Consider the following 16,496-nt stretch of genomic DNA (forward strand, 5'->3'; position numbering starts at 1 on the left):
CCTATGGTTAAACAACTGGCAACAGCTTGGGTGGGCCTGAAAGTTGGGTGGGGCGGGGCCCTAGGGAATCACCAGGGTGGGGCAACCAGTATGAGCCAAGTTGCTAGAGTCTCAGATATGGTGGCTGTCTGCTGCCCCAGGGAAGGGCTCACCAAAGGAACAAAAGCCTCTGACAGCACGTTTGTCCGAGAAAGCCCCCTCTCCAGCCTTTACTCCAATGCCGAACAGCTCAGTTCTTCCCTGTATGTCTTTGGCGCCCCCAAGCTGCCTCCCCTCCAAGCTTAGAGGGAGTGAGTCTGATAAGTCCGTGCATGGGCCCTTTAAGGGGCTGCCTGGGGCTCCAGCTGCCTCAGCCTCCCTGAGCCTCAGTTCCCACTGGTTTTTCCAGCTGGAAGTTGTGGGGATTTTTCTTCCTGGCACTGGAACCCTGAGCGGGGCACCTGGTGTGGGATGGGGACCCCTCAGTCCTCAGGGAGGACCTTCCCAGCCGAGGTATCCTCCTGATTTTTATCCGCCACACGTGGGTGTGGGACCAGCCCGTCTGCCTCTGCCCCTCCTACCAGTCTCGATGTGGCTGCTTCTTTAATTCTGTAGTTGTAGGACTTCCATTAAGCTTGATTTCAGGCGGTTTTGAATGATGATTGTTCTGTAGTTTAGTTGTAACTATGATGTGGTTGTGGGAGGATGCGATACCGTGTTTACCTATGCTGCCATCTTGACCAGAAGTCACTTTTTTTTTTTGGTGGCACGTGCCTCTAGCGGGAACCGAACCCAGGACTCTCTGGTCTGCAGGCCAATGCTCAACTGCTGAGCAAAAGTGGCCAGAGCTTTTTTTTTTTTTTTTTTTTATTGGTACGTGCCCCTAGCGGGAACCGAACCCAGGACTCTCTGGTCCGCAGGCCAACAATCCAACCACTGAGCCAAACCAGCCAGGGCGACATTTTTAGATATTACTAAAACATAGGTTTTAGTGGGATAGTTAACATAAAATATCTGAAAGTATATATACATATATATTTTAATCCTCACCTTAGGATATTTTCTCATATATCTTCAGATAGAGTGGGAGTGGGGGAGAGGGAGAAAGAGAGAGAGAAACATCTACGTGAGAGGGACACATTGACTGGTTGCCTCCTGCACGACTCAGCCAGGGACAAACTGCAACTGAGGCCAGGGATGAATGTGCCCTTGGCCGGAATCGAACCCGTGACTCTGGTCCACAGGCTGATGCTCAACCACTGAGCCAAATCGGCCAGGGCTGAAAGTATATTTGTATTATTTTGTTAAGTGAAAAAGTCAAGTTATAAAACCATATAAATGGAATAATTTCACTTTTGTAAACCCCTTTTATTTATAGTGGGTATAGTTAGAGAACATACACACACATAAGAAAGTAACTATAAGGACATAAAGCACAGTAGTTGTAGCATGGGAGGGTATAGACACATTTTATTTATTTATTTATTTATTTATTTATTTATTTATTTATTTATTTTTTAATCCTCACCTGAGGATATTTTTTCCATTGATTTTAGAGTGGAAGAGAGGGATGGGAAGAGAGAGAGAGAGAGAGAGAGAGAGAGAGAGAGAGAGAGAGATATCAATTGGTTGCCAGAGATCGAACCTGCAACCCAGGGATGTACTGTTGACCAGGAATCTAACCGGAGACTCTTTGGTGCTTGGGCTGAAGCTCTAATCGCTGAGCCACATGGCCTGAATTATTTTTAAATTAATTTTTTTCTTGATGTACTTTCTTTCTGATTTGTTATGAGTAAATGTTTTATAGAAAAACATTTTAGGTGCAATAATGGTTTTGTGATTATATTTTTAGAGTCTGTATCTTTAGCGATTGATAATGAAATATTTGCAGAGAAAATAATAGGATATCTAGAATTTGCTTCATAATAATCAAGCATGGGGGGAAAGTGGGTGGAGACAAAGATGAAACAAGATTCCCAGGAGTTGATACATTATTGAAGCTGAGTGATAGGTACATATGGATTCATGATACAAGTTTTTCTATTTTGTGTACATATGAAATTTTCCATTAAAACAAGTTTAAAAAATACAGATTCCAAGGCCCTCCTACCAATGACCTTGCATTTAAAAATATTTCCAAATGAGTCTGATACAGTGAGTTAGATAATAGCTAATATCCTTTAAATATAATTCTAAAGAATTATTTTGCATATAATTCAACTAACTGATGTTGAACAATAAATGTTTTGGCTGGTTTTTGTCCCTGGTTCCTAGGAAGTAAGCCCCAAATATTTGGGGTTTCCCCGAGTGATGGGAATGTCTTTGTTATTCATGGTGGGTCCCTCCAACTATACCTTAGGATGGTGGCAGGTCAAGCTGGAAAGAGGAACCATGGGTTTTCTCAACTTTCCTAATGCCACGACCCTATAATACAGTTCCTCATGCTGTATGTGGGCCTATCTGCATGTGGGCGGGCCCACCTAGAGACGGATAGAGGAGCGGTGTCTCAGTTCCTATGACCATTGGAAATACGTGTTTTCTGGTGGTCTTAGGTGACCCCTGTGAAAGGGTCGTTTGACCCCCCAAAAAGTTGTGACCCATAGGTTGAGAATCGCTGGTTTAGAGGGTTAGGGCTCTAAGAGAGGTGATATCAGCCTAACCTGAGAGGAGGAGAGGGGAGAAGAGGGGAGGAGATGGGAGGGAAGCTAGAGATTAAGTTCAATTACATGGCTGATGATTCACTATGCAATGAAATCACAATAAAAACTCTAGATACCTGAAGCTCTGGTGAGCTTTCTTGGTTGGTAATACTAGATTAGTGTGCTGGGAGGGTGATGTCTTGTGCACACAGAAACTTCACATTTGGGAACCTCCCAGTTCTCACCTTATATGTCTTCATTTGGCTGGTCTTGACTTGTATCCTTTACAATAAAACTGTAGTTGTAAGTAAAACAGTTTCCTGAGTCTGTGAGTAATTCTAGCAAATTATGGAAGCTGAGCAATTAGTAGGAAGCCCCAAATTTATAGCCAGTTGGTTAGTAAAGTAGGAGGCCTGGGAACTCTGGAGTTTGTGCCTGGTGTCTGAAGTAAGGCAGTGTAGTAGGCGACTATGCCCTTAACCTGTGAAATTTGACCTAAATGTAGGTAAGTCAATGTCTGAATGCAATGCAACTGGATATTCATTTAAGTTAACAACTCTCTTCTATTATAAAGATCGCAATCTCCAAGACTGATGTAAGAATTAAATGAGATATGTGTAAAGCACTGAGCATGATGCCTGGCACATGAAGATGGAAAATTAAATATCCCATGGAAGGTTAAACCTCTGTTGTCCACTTCTTTTTTTAAAATTTGTCTTTATTGTTGAAAGTATTACAGATGTCCTTCCTTTTTTCCCCCATTGACACCCTTTTCCTGCTCCAACCACTCCCTGCCTTCACCACACTATTATCTGTGTCCATTGGTGACGCATATATGCATATCATCAGTTCTTTGGTGTATCTCTTCCCTTCCCTCCACTCCCTTATTAATGTAAATTTTCTGCATTAAATTACACATACTATCCAGTGAAGACAGAAGGAACAGTGAGAATAGGAGGTGTTGGTGAGAATGACAGGTAAAAAAATGGAGGTAATATTTTAGAATAAAGGGCATAGGTGGGGTAGGTATATGTAGTGAACAAAGAGGCCACAAGGAAAACATGGGGCTATTGAGATAAGAACCCTAGGGTGGGAGAGAGGCACCCTGGGAAGTGAATAAGGTGACAAGGGCTCATTTTGACTTTGTCTAAGGACCAGGTGATGCCACTGTACTCTGGGGGAACCACTAAGAAAAAAGAACACCTGTCTACCCACCCCCCACCGCCCCAAACTAGGGTCACCAGGAGCAGGAAAGGTGAGTTCCTCTGGTTCCAGGGGAAGGATAAGCAGTGGGCACCAGGTGGCCCCTACCCTGAGGGGAAGATGGGTTAGTAGGAATGCTTGCTGGTTTGAAGAACATGTTGCTCCTCTGCCTTTCAGCCCTCATGTCTTCTTTCTTTTTCCAAGCTTCCCTTCCCCACTCTCCAGATTACCTGTTGATGGTAGAAGTTGTTGGCACTTTGTTCAAATCGTTCATCTTTGGTTTCGACAGTTTTCCCCAACTTCTGCAGTACCTAAGGACATAAGTCATAGATATCCATAAGGTTACATATAGTCAAGTCTCTTATCTGTTGGCTTCATATGACCGTGGCTTCTCAGAGTTTCAGATGCAACTAAAAGGCCACTGTACTCATATCAGCCCAACAGAATTAGAAATATAGCACACTGCTGAATAAACAATCATGTTCTGTGGCTCTTTTCAAATTTGGTACTCTTGGGAGTATGCAGCAGTGTGCTAGAGAATATATATAAAGCCTAGAGTAAATAAGGTATATGTTCCTGGAATGACATTGTTATTTACAGTGTTTTTCATAGGGAGATGGGGAGAGTATTATATTAAAACAAGAATTAATAAGAAAAATGTAAAATGTGCATGGTTTTTAAAGATATAACATGAGCCTTCAAGACATTTTTCACTTGACAGACCCTCTTCCAGCCATAGCTGCAGGTTCCTCTATAGATGAGGTTACAGAAGTGGGCAGAAGACTCTTATAAGTGCCCTTGTGGAAAACTTTAAGAAGCCCTGACAAAATGCTTTTAAAACTCAGCTAAAAATTAATGTTATCCATGTCTATTTCCTCTCCACTAAGAACCTGAGAACTAAACATTATACCAATCTTAGTGCTAATGCAAAGGGCGTGGAAATAAAAAACATATAGTAACTGTTCTCAGAGAGGACACTCACAAACAAGGAAGAGAGTCCTGCCTCTTCTGTCCGTAACCCATTTTGGAAGGAGATATCACCGTCCCCCAGGTCCAAGTTGGAATCTCAGGAGTACCTATCCTCAATTCCTTCTCTTTCACCTCCTTCAATGAATCCCTCACCATCTCTGAAAATCATCCCATGCTTTCTAGTCTCATTGCCACAGCTTCAGCCCAGGCCCTGATTGTTTCTCACCTGGTCTGCTATAACAGGCCTATCATGCTGCTACTTAAAACCTTCTGATGATTCTCCATTTATCTTCTCAACAAATTTTTATTACATACTCATTATGTATTTGTAAGTTATAGTTCAAGCTCTAGCATGCATATAGGTCTCAATGATCTGACTACTCATTTAGCCTCAGCTCTCATAGTTCCTCCTTCCTGTAGGTCTCCCCCTAACATTTTGTTTCCTGAATAAGCCATACTTCTGCTTGTTGTAGATGCTGTGCTCTTTCTAGAATGTTCTTCCCCACCTTGGCTGTCAGACCACTTCATAATCTATTTCATAATCAAAACCCAATTCATAATCTATATCCTTTGTGACAATCACATCTACTTCATCTTATTAATCAAGGTAATCACTCCCTCTTAAGTGCTTACAGTTTCTGTACCTTATTTGCACTTCTGTTACTGTTTTATTATTTGTATTTATCTATGTCTCCTTCTACATTGTGAGCTCCTTGAGATTTGGGTACTTGTCTTACTCATCTAGATTTCTCAGTATCCAGCAAATAGATAGTTAATACTTATAAAAGGAAGGAGAATACAGGAGACTCTCCAAACATGTCTGCATGATACAGGAGAAGACCAATGCTGGGCCTTGGATTAAAATTTTGATAGACTGGAATACAGTATAAAAGGTGAGGGTGGAAAGAGGCTTCTAGGCAAAGACAACATCAGCAAAGTCATGGGAGTATGCAAATTTATAGCAGCTTCATGAGATAGTTCAGCATGGCTGGTTCAGGGTGTGTTATAGGGAATGTGTGTAAGGAAGCTAGAGAGGGAGATTGGGCTTTGAATCATATGCAAGACTGCCCAGGTCTTGGGAGTGAGGATGACTCCATTCTTTTTTTTTTTTATCCTCACCCGAGGACATTTTTCCATTTTTTGTTCAGGTAGAGCGGGAGGGAGAGAGAGGAACAGAGAGAGAGAGAGAAACATCGATGTGAAAGAAACACATCGAGTGGTTGCCACCCGCACAACCGACCAGGGCCGAGGACAAACTGCAACCAAGGTATGCGCCCTTAGCGGGAACCGAACCCGGGTCTCTCAGGACCACAGGCCGACGCTCCAACCGCTGAGCCAAACCGGCCAGGGCAGGATGACTCCATTCTTAATCCTGGAGTTAGTGTCTCTCACTTCTGGAGCTCTCTATAATGGTTAAGATCAAGGACTCTGCAGTCAGACAAATAGATATATGACCCCATCTTGGCCTTTCCACTTACTGGCTATAAGCCTTTGGGCAAATCACTTAAACTCTTTTCAAAATTGTTGACAGTATTATAGATGTCTCCCATTTTCTCCCTCTTAGCCCCACCCCGTACTCCCGCCCGCAACCTCCACCCCCCAGGCCTTCCCCATACTATTATCTGTGCACTTAAACTCCTGAGCCTTAGTTTACAGAAATCCCTTTCTCCTAGTAAGACCATAGTATCTCCTGGGGTTGTTGGTAAAATTAAATGATACCATATATGTAAATTACTTTCACAGTGCTGCCCTAAAGTGAGTACTCAATACAAATCCACTATCACTATGTCTAGTTCCACTCCCTCCCCTGTTTCCTTTTCAGTTTAATTATATGTGTTTGTTTCTCTAACTCCACCTTACTTAACACCAATCCTGGGTGTGCAGAATCTGCCACCTTCTTTGGCTCCACCCTTCCCCTCACCTCCCCCCAAACACTGTCTTCTACCAAGCAAGTTGCAAAACTACCATGTTCAGTGGTTAACACAGCTCTCACTTCCTTCCTGCTACCCCTCCCTTCCTTTGTTTGGGGCATAGTTCTTGGGTGAAGGGGGCTGAAAGGATAGAGGAGTCAACTGAGTCTAGAATCAATGTGGCATATCCTAAAGCAGACCTGTATTCCCAATCTCCAAAAGACTCAAGGCAAAAAGACTTGGAAGGTGTGCCGAGGGAACATGCCCATCTTCAATTCTGAAACTGAAAAGATGAGTATTATCACCCTGGAAACAACCCAGTGCCCTGGGCTCGAACTCATTTGTTGCCATAAGCAACAGGGCCAGGTGTCACCGACTTATACTGTGTTGTAGATGCTCTTTTTAAACTAGAATTCCTTGAGGGAAGAGGATGTACAGGTGTTCCACAGATGTTTGTTGAAAGAATTAGTAAGTTCTACCTTAGGATCACTTCTTATTGAAAGCCCACGTAATGCCAATCCCTGAAGTTCTGCACTGAGGAATTCTGGCCCAGTTTGCCTGGCTTAGCAGCTGGGAAGTTAGAATATAGATATTTAGGGAGAAAGAGCAGGGACAAGAAGAAAAGTAAATGTGGCAAAATGTTAACACTTAGTGAAATAGGTAAAGAATATTCCAGTGTTCATTGATTTAACTTTTATATAGGTTGAGATGGGAGGGTAAAGCTTAAAAAACAAAAAAATCACTGCAGATGTTTTGTGGCTATAGTTCCTCACCATGACCTGTAATCATTTGTTATATCTTATTTAATCTTCTCCACTGGGGTCATTTGAATAGGGCCTGCGCATCAGATATTACGCAATTTTGTTAAAATTTTTTTTCTCAGGTGCAATAACGATACTGTAGTTATGTAAGAAATCCTTATTTTCAGGATATATGCTAAAGTAGGGTCTCCTTAATATGGCCCTAATATACTTTCCAGCCTTTTCTCCCACCAACCCTTGCCTAAAAGGATTTCCAGATGCCATGCCTTACTCAATTTGCATTCCTCAGCTGGAATGTTCTATCATTCCTTTCCTGAGAAACTACTCATTGGCCATAATTCCTATTTCAAATTCAGCCTCCACTACAAAATCTCTGTCTGTCCTCTGAATTTCCACAGAGGTGCAGCTCTCTCAGGTCCCTTATTTTACTTAAAAACAAAAAACAAAAAACTAGCCCTGGCCGGTTTGGCTCAGCGGTTAGAGCGTCGGCCTGCGGTCCAGAGAGACCCAGGTTTGGTTCCGCCAAGGGCACATACCTCGGTTGCAGTTTGTCCCCTTGTCCCCGGCCCTAGTCGATCGTGCGGGTGGCAGCCACTCGATGTGTTCCTTTCACATTGATGTTTCTCTCCCTCTCTCTCTCTGTTCCTGTCTCCCTCCTGAACAAAAAATGGAAAAATGTCCTCGGGTGAGGATAAAAACAAAACAAAACAAAACAAAACAAAAAACTAGATTGTAAGCTTCTGACAGGCAAGAATGCTTCTTACTTGTTTTTAAATTCCCTCCTGGGTCCAGCTAGGTATCCTGGACAAAGGAGTTCTTCTCTAAATATTGTTGATTGAACCATCTGGGATACAAGTTGAATAAAAGTTAACAGAGGAAAAGACCAACAAAGGAGTGGTAAAGGATGCCCTTTCATGGGGTGGGGGTGGGGAGGTGTTAGCAACCTGAGAGGTTTGCCACAGAGATAGCACAAACAGTTGGTGAAAGCATTATTTTGAAATGTGAAAATGTACCATATTGTAAAAACACAATAAAGCCAGTTTGAATGGTCTCATGTTGAGTCTGGGTGGGAACTGGAAAATAAAACAAGAATGTTTCATCTCCATTGTGTTTAACAGTGACCAGACCTTCACTCCTAGCTTTTCAGAGGAGGCGGCCTGAGCAAAAGGTGTTCCCACATCCAGCTTTGCTCCTGAAAAAAGTTCAGAAGGAAGTGGGCAGGCCAGCAGGAAGTGGAGAGGCACAGATGTCAGAGTGGTTTATCAAGAACTTTGTAAAGAGAGCAGCCTGAGTTTGGCATCCAAAGGCAAGGCACCTGGGTTCCAGTGATAATTCTGCCACATGCCAATCTCTTTTGAGCCTTGTTTCCTCATTTCTAAAATTGGGATACTAATAACATGATTAAGGGTTGAAAAGATGAAGTGAGATCATATTATGAATATGTTGACTCCACAAAGGAAAAGATCATGTCTTTCTCAGTGGACACTTGATATTTGACTATTTGACATGTTAGTTAATACATACTACTCAAAAGATGCCATGCCTGCTTTACAGAAAAATTGCAGTTTTCCAGGGAGTCATTTCTTTTGACTATAACTTTTGCTGTCTTTATCTTGCCTTTAACAACTTCCCATTCAACAATAAAAAATAAATAAAAATAACTTCCCAAGACTCAAGGATTCTGGCAGGCTGAGCTGAGCTCCTCCCCACACCCTAGGCCATTCCCATTCTATCCAAGCAGCAACCACTATCTTTTGGGTGCTGGCTGAATTACTACTCCAAGCGCAACTTCTGCCTGCTCCTGTGTCTAAGTCTGGGTTCAGAGTATCTTCTTGTTTTCTGAAAAAAGTTGAGAATTCCCCATGGCAGACTTGAGTTTGTTCCTCATTCTGCCTTCTTGGGGTTCAGACCAGGAAAAACAGGGTGTACCTGGGCAGCTGGTTTTCCCTTTGGGAAGTATTTTACTCTTTCTGTGGTTCAAGGAGCCCTCTCCCCTTCTTACTCTGGTGTTCTTACCAGATTGAGTTTCCAAATCACTGAACACCAAATCTCTCATTTTAGAAATGCAGAATCTGGAGCCCAGAGCAGGGATATGATTTACCTTAAGGCTTAGGAGCCCATGCTTTAAAAAGGAGAGAAATCCCAAAGCGAGGACATAGTGTTGATGATAGGCTAGATAAGGATAAGAGGTGAAAGAGTGAGGTAAATCAATCTCTACGTCTTTTAAAAACAACTATTACCCATAACCTTCTATCTTTTGGATTTTCTTTTTGTTTTTTCCAACCCATAGTGTAGCTAGCCTTCCCCTCTTCCCTAGTACCTCCTGTTTCTCCACACCGCTTCTAACTAGACCTGATCTCTGTGTATCAGATCTGAGACCAGACAGCCTTTTGAGAGGCTGAAACCAGGACTGAGGTGAAGTTAGGGTAAGGTGAGGTAACCAAGCCTAGTCACACAAAATCTTTCATTCCTCTGCTCTTTCACATGACCTGGCTTCTCCCCCACCCGACTTCCCTCGCTTCCATTGTCAGCCTCTCAAAGGCAGCGAGTAGATCTACATTCCATGATGCTGCTGAAATCCCATTTGGGAGGGCTGATTGCCTTTCAGCCTTCCAGGCCCCAAGCCGTGCTCTGCTTTTGGAAGATGACACAACTGTTTCAATTCTTAAGCGAGTGGTATTTGTCCAAACGCTCCTAGGCCCAGGAACCCTTAGGAAGCCACAATTCTGTCAGGTCCTTGTGTCCCCCTCCCCTTCTCTTCCGGCGTAGTCATCTCCCCACCCCATCCCGGCTACCAGAGTGCTGGCAGGGAGGCAGGAGCTGCAGTGAGAGGCAGGGAAAATATCCGGATGGGGAGAAACAAGAATGTCACTAGAGCCCTGGCCGGTCTGCTCAGCGGTTAGAGCGTGGGCCGCGGACCAGAGAGACCCGGGTTCGGTTCCGCCAAGGGCACGTACCTCGGTTGCAGTTTAGGGTCGTGTGGGAGGCGACCACTCGATGTGTCTCTCTCACATCGATGTTTCTCTCTCTCCCTTCTGCGCTATCTGAAATTTAGAAAATGAAGAACATAAAGAACGTCATAGGTGTGGAGAAGTGAAGTGTCCAGAGTCGACACAGGAGACACAGGTAGGCGCATCGTGGACGGACAGCCGGCCTGGGGGCCGGCGCTGGGGCAGGACCCCCCAGAGCGCCCCCAGGGCGCAGTGTGAAGGGAGCCGCACCTTGTCACCCGTTGTCACCCCGGGACGCGCAGGAAGCAGATAAGGGTCACTCTTACATCAGCTTAAACAACGCGGGGCCAGGCAGGGTGGGGCCCAGCGCCGTGCAGGGACCGAGTCCCGAGTCCGGGGCTCCCAGTCCCAGCCCGGCGGCGCTCAGGGCAGCACAGCTGGCCCTTCCCTCTGATGCCTTCGGGGGTCCGCTGCTGCGAGCCCGCAGTGTCCTCGTCTGTGAGAGCCGTCCTCGCTGGAGCGCCAGGGCCAAAACTGCCCGCCGCAGTGGCCAGCGCTCGAGCCTTCCCTTCATCTTCTCCGGCTCAGCCGAGCGTTGAGGCCCCGAGAGACCGCCGCCCCCTCGGCTTCCCTCCTCCTGGGGGAGGCCAGCTGGTGGTCTCCCTCTCGCTCAGGTCTGCCTGTTCATGGACGCCCTCTCCCTGGTCCCGTTTCTGGGAGGCCGGGGACCCTTCTCAGCCCAGGCCCCCCGCGCCCCGGAGCACCCGGTACGCCCCCCTCGAAGCATCGGCGGCCTCGGGCCTCCGCTCGCGCTTACCTTCTCCTGGGCCCTGCTGAACTTCTTCTGCACCTGCTTGGCAAAGAGGCCGGCGGCACCGCCAGTCTTGCCCTCAGCCATCCTGTCGGCTCCCTGGGGGCGGCAGGCCCGGCGAGAGCCTGTGGTTTTGTGGAGGTTCCTGAGGAGGAAGTGCGGTTCCCGGCATGCCTCGCATCCGGTGCTGGGGGCGGGCCTCCTACTTCCCCGCCGTGGCCGTGCGAGGCTGGGCAGGTCCCCCCGGCCGCCTCGGGACCACTCCGTGGCCACCTGAGACCACCCCGAGAACACCCCAGGTGCCTCAGGACCACCCGAGACCACCCTGAAGACACCCAGGACCACCCTGAGAACACCCCAGGTGCCTCAGTACCACCCTGAAGCCACCCAGGACCACCCTGAGAACACCCCAGGTGCCTCAGGACCACCCCGAGACCACCCTGAAGCCACCCAGGACCACCCTGAGAACACCCCAGGTGCCTCAGGACCACCCCGAGACCACCCTGAAGCCACCCAGGACCACCCTGAGAACACCCCAGGTGCCTCAGGACGACCCCGAGACCACCCTGAAGCCACCCAGGACCACCCTAAAACACCCCGGGTGCCTCAGGACCACCCTGAAGCCACCCAGGACCACCCTGAGAACACCCCAGGTGCCTCAGGACCACCCTGAAGCCACCCCGAGAACACCCCAGGTGCCTCAGGACCACCCTGAAGCCACCCAGGACCACCCTGAGAACACCCCAGGTGCCTCAGGACCACCCTGAAGCCACCCCGAGACCACCCCGAGAACACCCCAGGTGCCTCAGGACCACCCTGAAGCCACCCAGGACCACCCCGAGAAAACCCCGGGTGCCTCAGGACCACCCCGAGACCACCCTGAAGCCATCCAGGACCACCCCGAGACCACTCCAGGTGCCTCAGGACCACCCGAGACCACCCTGAAGCCATCCAGGACCACCCCGAGACCACCCTGAAGCCATCCAGGACCACCCCGAGACCACTCCAGGTGCCTCAGGACCACCCGAGACCACCCTGAAGCCACCCAGGACCATCCTGACTCCACCCTGATGCCACCCCGAAACCCAGTGCAGCAAGCCTGGGCCCAGACAACGGCCACCCTGAGACCCACTCGAGCCCAGCCAGCACTGACCCCTGAAGCCCTCCCCATGGTCCAGCTTAGGGGTGCGGCCCAGGGGCCAAGTGGGAACTTCTGGAGCTCAGGGTAGTAGCTGGGCCTGTTGGGAGGAGGCCGGAAACTCGGGCCTGCCCTCCGGGGCGCTCCCTCAAGACCACCGTCAAAGCTCTCCAGCCCTAAGGTATAGGAACACCAGCCCCAGTGAACAGTTTTCAAGGGGGGGTGCCTAGACTCATTCATTCCCGAGAGCCAGTTAGCTACAACCATCCACGCTGGAAAATAACGGAAACAATGGGGTAAAAATATTGTGATTTTCACTCAGCAAGAGTATTTTTTGTACAGGAAAACGCGGTTCGCTTATCTGGGTGGCCAAGTAAAATGTACTTCTTACTTCAGGTTACAGTTTTGGTTTTTTAAAAATTTATTAATCTGGCCCAGTGTGGCTCAGTGGTTGTGTCAACTCATGCCCCAAGAGGTCACCGGTTCGGTTCTGGACAGGGCACATGCCCAGGTTGTGGGCCGAATCCCCAGTGGTGAGCATGCAGGAGGCCTCTAGTTGATGTTCTCTCTCATCAATGTTTCTATCTCCCTCTCCCTTTTTCTCTAAAATCAATAAAGAAAAAATATTTTAAAAAATTTATTAATCTTCACCCAAGGAATTTGCTTTGATTTTTAGAAAGGGTGGAGAAGAGGGAGGTGGGGTGAAAGAAAGAGAGAAACATCAATGTGATTGATTGGTTGCCTCCCACACACCCCAACTGGGGCTGGATTGTTGGTGCCCTTGACCAGGAATTGAATCCTCCACTCTTCGGTGCCAGGGCCAATGCTCTAACCTGGACCACATCAGCTAGAGCCAGATTACAGTTTTTTTTTAATTTTATTTTTCTTTATTGACTTTAGAGAGGAAGGGAGAGGGGGAGAGAGATAGAAACATTGATTGGCCACCTCCTGCATGCCCTCCACTGGGGATTGGGCCCACAACCTGGGCATGTGCCCTGATGGGGAATCGAACAGGCAACCTCTTGGTGCATGGGTCGATGCTCAACCACTGAGCCACACCGGCTGGGCCAGATTACAGTTTTTAAAGATGGAAAGCCTCTGTCAGAGAGGTTGGTTCTAAACCTAGAACTGGTAGGGATAGAGTCCACACCTGGATTCGAAAGGGAAGAACAATTGAGGTAGAGATAGAAATAGGGAAGGAGAGGATCTTATTGGGGAAAAAATGAGGAGAGTATGAAAGCCTGTGCTGGGGATGGAGAGCAATTCTTTCTAGCTTGATAAATTAGTACGACTTATTAGAAGGAGGCAGAATGTGAAGACAGATTGTGAAAGTTGGCGTGGAGACTGCTGCTATTGGCAACTGTTGCTTCTCTAGGAAGAAGGTCTCCAACAGGAAGTTACTCTCTGACCTGTTTGAGGAGATAGCTGGAAATTAGGACACTAGGTTCAGAGAAACCATTTACTCAAGGATTTTTCAATGCAGATAAAATAACCTTAAGGAAGGGAAGAGGGTCAAAATACACTTCCTAAGGAGTGGAGATGGGAGCTGGAGGCCTGAGACAATATTAGAGGACCTTGATAAGTATTGTTTTCCAGGTCATTCCCCAAAATTGATGTACTACACAAAGGATCAACCATGTGACAGGCATTGCTGAGTGTTGGGAAGCTGAAAATGAATTTAAAATATGTGATCTTTGCCTGGGCCAGTTTGGCTCAACGGTTGGAGCATTGGCCTGCAGACCAGAGAGTCCTGGGTTTGATTCCCATTAGGGGTACGTACCAGAAAAAGAAAAAAAATGTAATCTTTAATCTCAGATGCTTAATGTCAGGAGATGGAGAAAGGCTGGTAATCAGATGATTATAATGTTATGTTATATATGTTATTCATTTGTAGATATAGATACAATATTTTCAGGTAATAGATCAATAGTTTATTCTGAATGTTAGTTGTGAGGATGGTCTAGAAAGGACAGAATGAAGAAAATGGAAGAACTTGATGTTGGATAGGGAGAAACCCAGAGAATGGTGGTACTGTGGGGACAGTTGAGAGAAGATGGTGATGATAACAGGTGTGTCACTAGTAGAAGGAGGCCAATACCTATGTCATTCTCAGGAATCCACAGCATTGTCAACAATGCAGCCCAGTCACTGCCTCCTAAGAAACTCTCTTCAGTGCTAATCTCTCTGGAACTTAAATCGATGGTCACCAAATCATGTAATATTAGAGCAGGAACAATCGTTAGAAGTTAACTAGATAGGAAAATTGAGTCACAGAAAGGGCTGGTGGCTTGCCCGAGGTTACCCATTCTTTAGTGTGAAACAGATTGGGAATACAGGCATCCTGATTCCAGCCCAACTTCTTACAGTGTATACACTGTTCTAGAGGCCTCTACTGACATAGCAACCTACAAATCCCAGGACTTATCTTAGCTGGTTACCCTCGTACCTCTTGTCTGGTCTTCAGTGACTGCTATGGAAAGTTCCTTCTCAAAATGACTACCCCATGGAAGCCTGCACCATACAACTAGTTGAGTGTGGGAAAGGGGGAGGAGGATTCTAGGAAGAACTGTGGCCAGGACAAACGCCACCCTGAGCTGCACAGTGCTCTTTTGCGGAATGTAAGGATTTTAAGCTGATATATCAACACTATGCAGCTCTTATCATCATAGTTGGAGTTAATGACACTGAGAATGAGATGGCGATTTATGACTTCATAACTTTATGGAAGTTTTAGATGAGAACTTCAGCTGAGTGAGTGAATTGGATAGAATGTTTAATTTGGATAAAGTACACATCATTTTTGATGAGATGGTGTTCAATGGCTGCATTGTAGAAACAAACCGGGCAAGAATTTTTGCCCCTCCACTAATTCTGGATAAGATGTCAGACAGGTGAATAATAGAAGGCTCTGTCAGGCATTATTGACATAGGAAATGAGAACATGGACTACTTCTCAACATCCATAGCCCAAAAGAATCTGAAAGAGCACACATTGCAAAATGGGGCATCTTCCCAAAGACATTTTAATCCTTACCTGTAAAAAGACATGCTTTTTACTGGTTTTAGAGAAAGAGGGAGAGAGAGAGAAACACTGATTGGTTACCTCCTGCATGTGCCCTGATCTGCCTGCAACCTTTCGTTGTACAGGACAATGCTCCACCCAACTAAGCCACACTGGCCAGGACCAAAGACATTTTAAATATGTGTTTTTCACAGTTCCTAAATGGAAAACAAAACTGCATTTTAAATATGATATACATGCCCTGACTGGTTTGGCTCAGCGGTTAGAGCTGAGGTCCAAAGAATCTCGGGTTTGATTCCGATCAAGGGCATGTACCTCGGTTGCGATTCAGTCCCTGGCCCTGGTCAAGGTCATGCAAGAGGCAGCCACTCGATGTGTCCCTCTCATGTTGATGTTGTTCTTCTCTCTCTCTCTCCCTCCCTCCCTCCCTAGCTGAAGATAAATGGAAAAATATTCTCAGGTAAGGATTAAAAAAAAAAAAAAAGATATACAAAAAAACATTTTCTCTGAGAGATATGTTTTATTTTCTAAAAATTAGCATTTTCCCTCACATGTTTAATTTTGTTAAATAAAATTTTTGGTCTCTGCTTCCCTTTGCAAATTAAATTCAGGAATAGAAGCATGAGATGGGAAGAATGTGTGGTAGCTCTTTATCAGCCAATAAAAATTTAAACTGACTTAAAAAAGAAAAGATGCTTCTCATCCTCTTAGTCTTCTCCTCTCATTTTCCTCTTCACTTTATCGTAGACCACTCTAACAGACTGAACCCTGGCCAGGATGAAATTATCAGCTTCACAGTTCTCTCTGGTTATAGAACCCTGGATTAGGTTGCCTATTTTTGTCCCAGCCTTGAAGTGCTGACTCATTCTTAGTTTGGAGATTATATATATATATATATATATATATATATTTTTTTTTTTTTTTTGAAAAGCACACAGGATTCTCAACATTCTAATCTTCCCTTCAGCTTGTTGAAAAATATGGCCATCATAATGACAGGCTGCTTTGGGAGCTTTCCCTTCCTCAGAACTTTGTAGTAGCCCGTTCACACCACATCAATGATAGGAGCAGCTCCAGTGTTGTTTTTGGTAGCATTTACTCATGTCTACTCAC

At 45.9% G+C, this 16,496-nt stretch overlaps 1 protein-coding gene across 2 annotated transcripts in view; it reads right to left on the reverse strand.

Moving 5' to 3' along the window:
- BIN2 (bridging integrator 2) overlaps nt 1-11,375 on the reverse strand; it is a 37,328-nt gene extending 25,953 nt beyond the window's left edge. Inside the window, exons 1-2 of one of the 2 annotated variants that reach the window (XM_036251151.1) lie at nt 11,230-11,375; nt 4,052-4,132 (exon numbers count right to left, since the gene is read on the reverse strand). In XM_036251151.1, the coding sequence (XP_036107044.1) occupies nt 4,052-4,132; nt 11,230-11,310 (162 nt within the window). In that variant the 5' untranslated portion in view covers nt 11,311-11,375. The remainder of the gene's footprint in view (nt 1-4,051; nt 4,133-11,229) is intronic. The other variant, XM_036251152.1, reaches the window with a different exon arrangement.
- Nucleotides 11,376-16,496: the final 5,121 nt, after the last annotated feature.

Source organism: Molossus molossus, unplaced genomic scaffold (assembly GCF_014108415.1).
Source record: "Molossus molossus isolate mMolMol1 unplaced genomic scaffold, mMolMol1.p scaffold_m16_p_10, whole genome shotgun sequence".
Taxonomy (NCBI): Eukaryota; Metazoa; Chordata; class Mammalia; order Chiroptera; family Molossidae; genus Molossus; species Molossus molossus.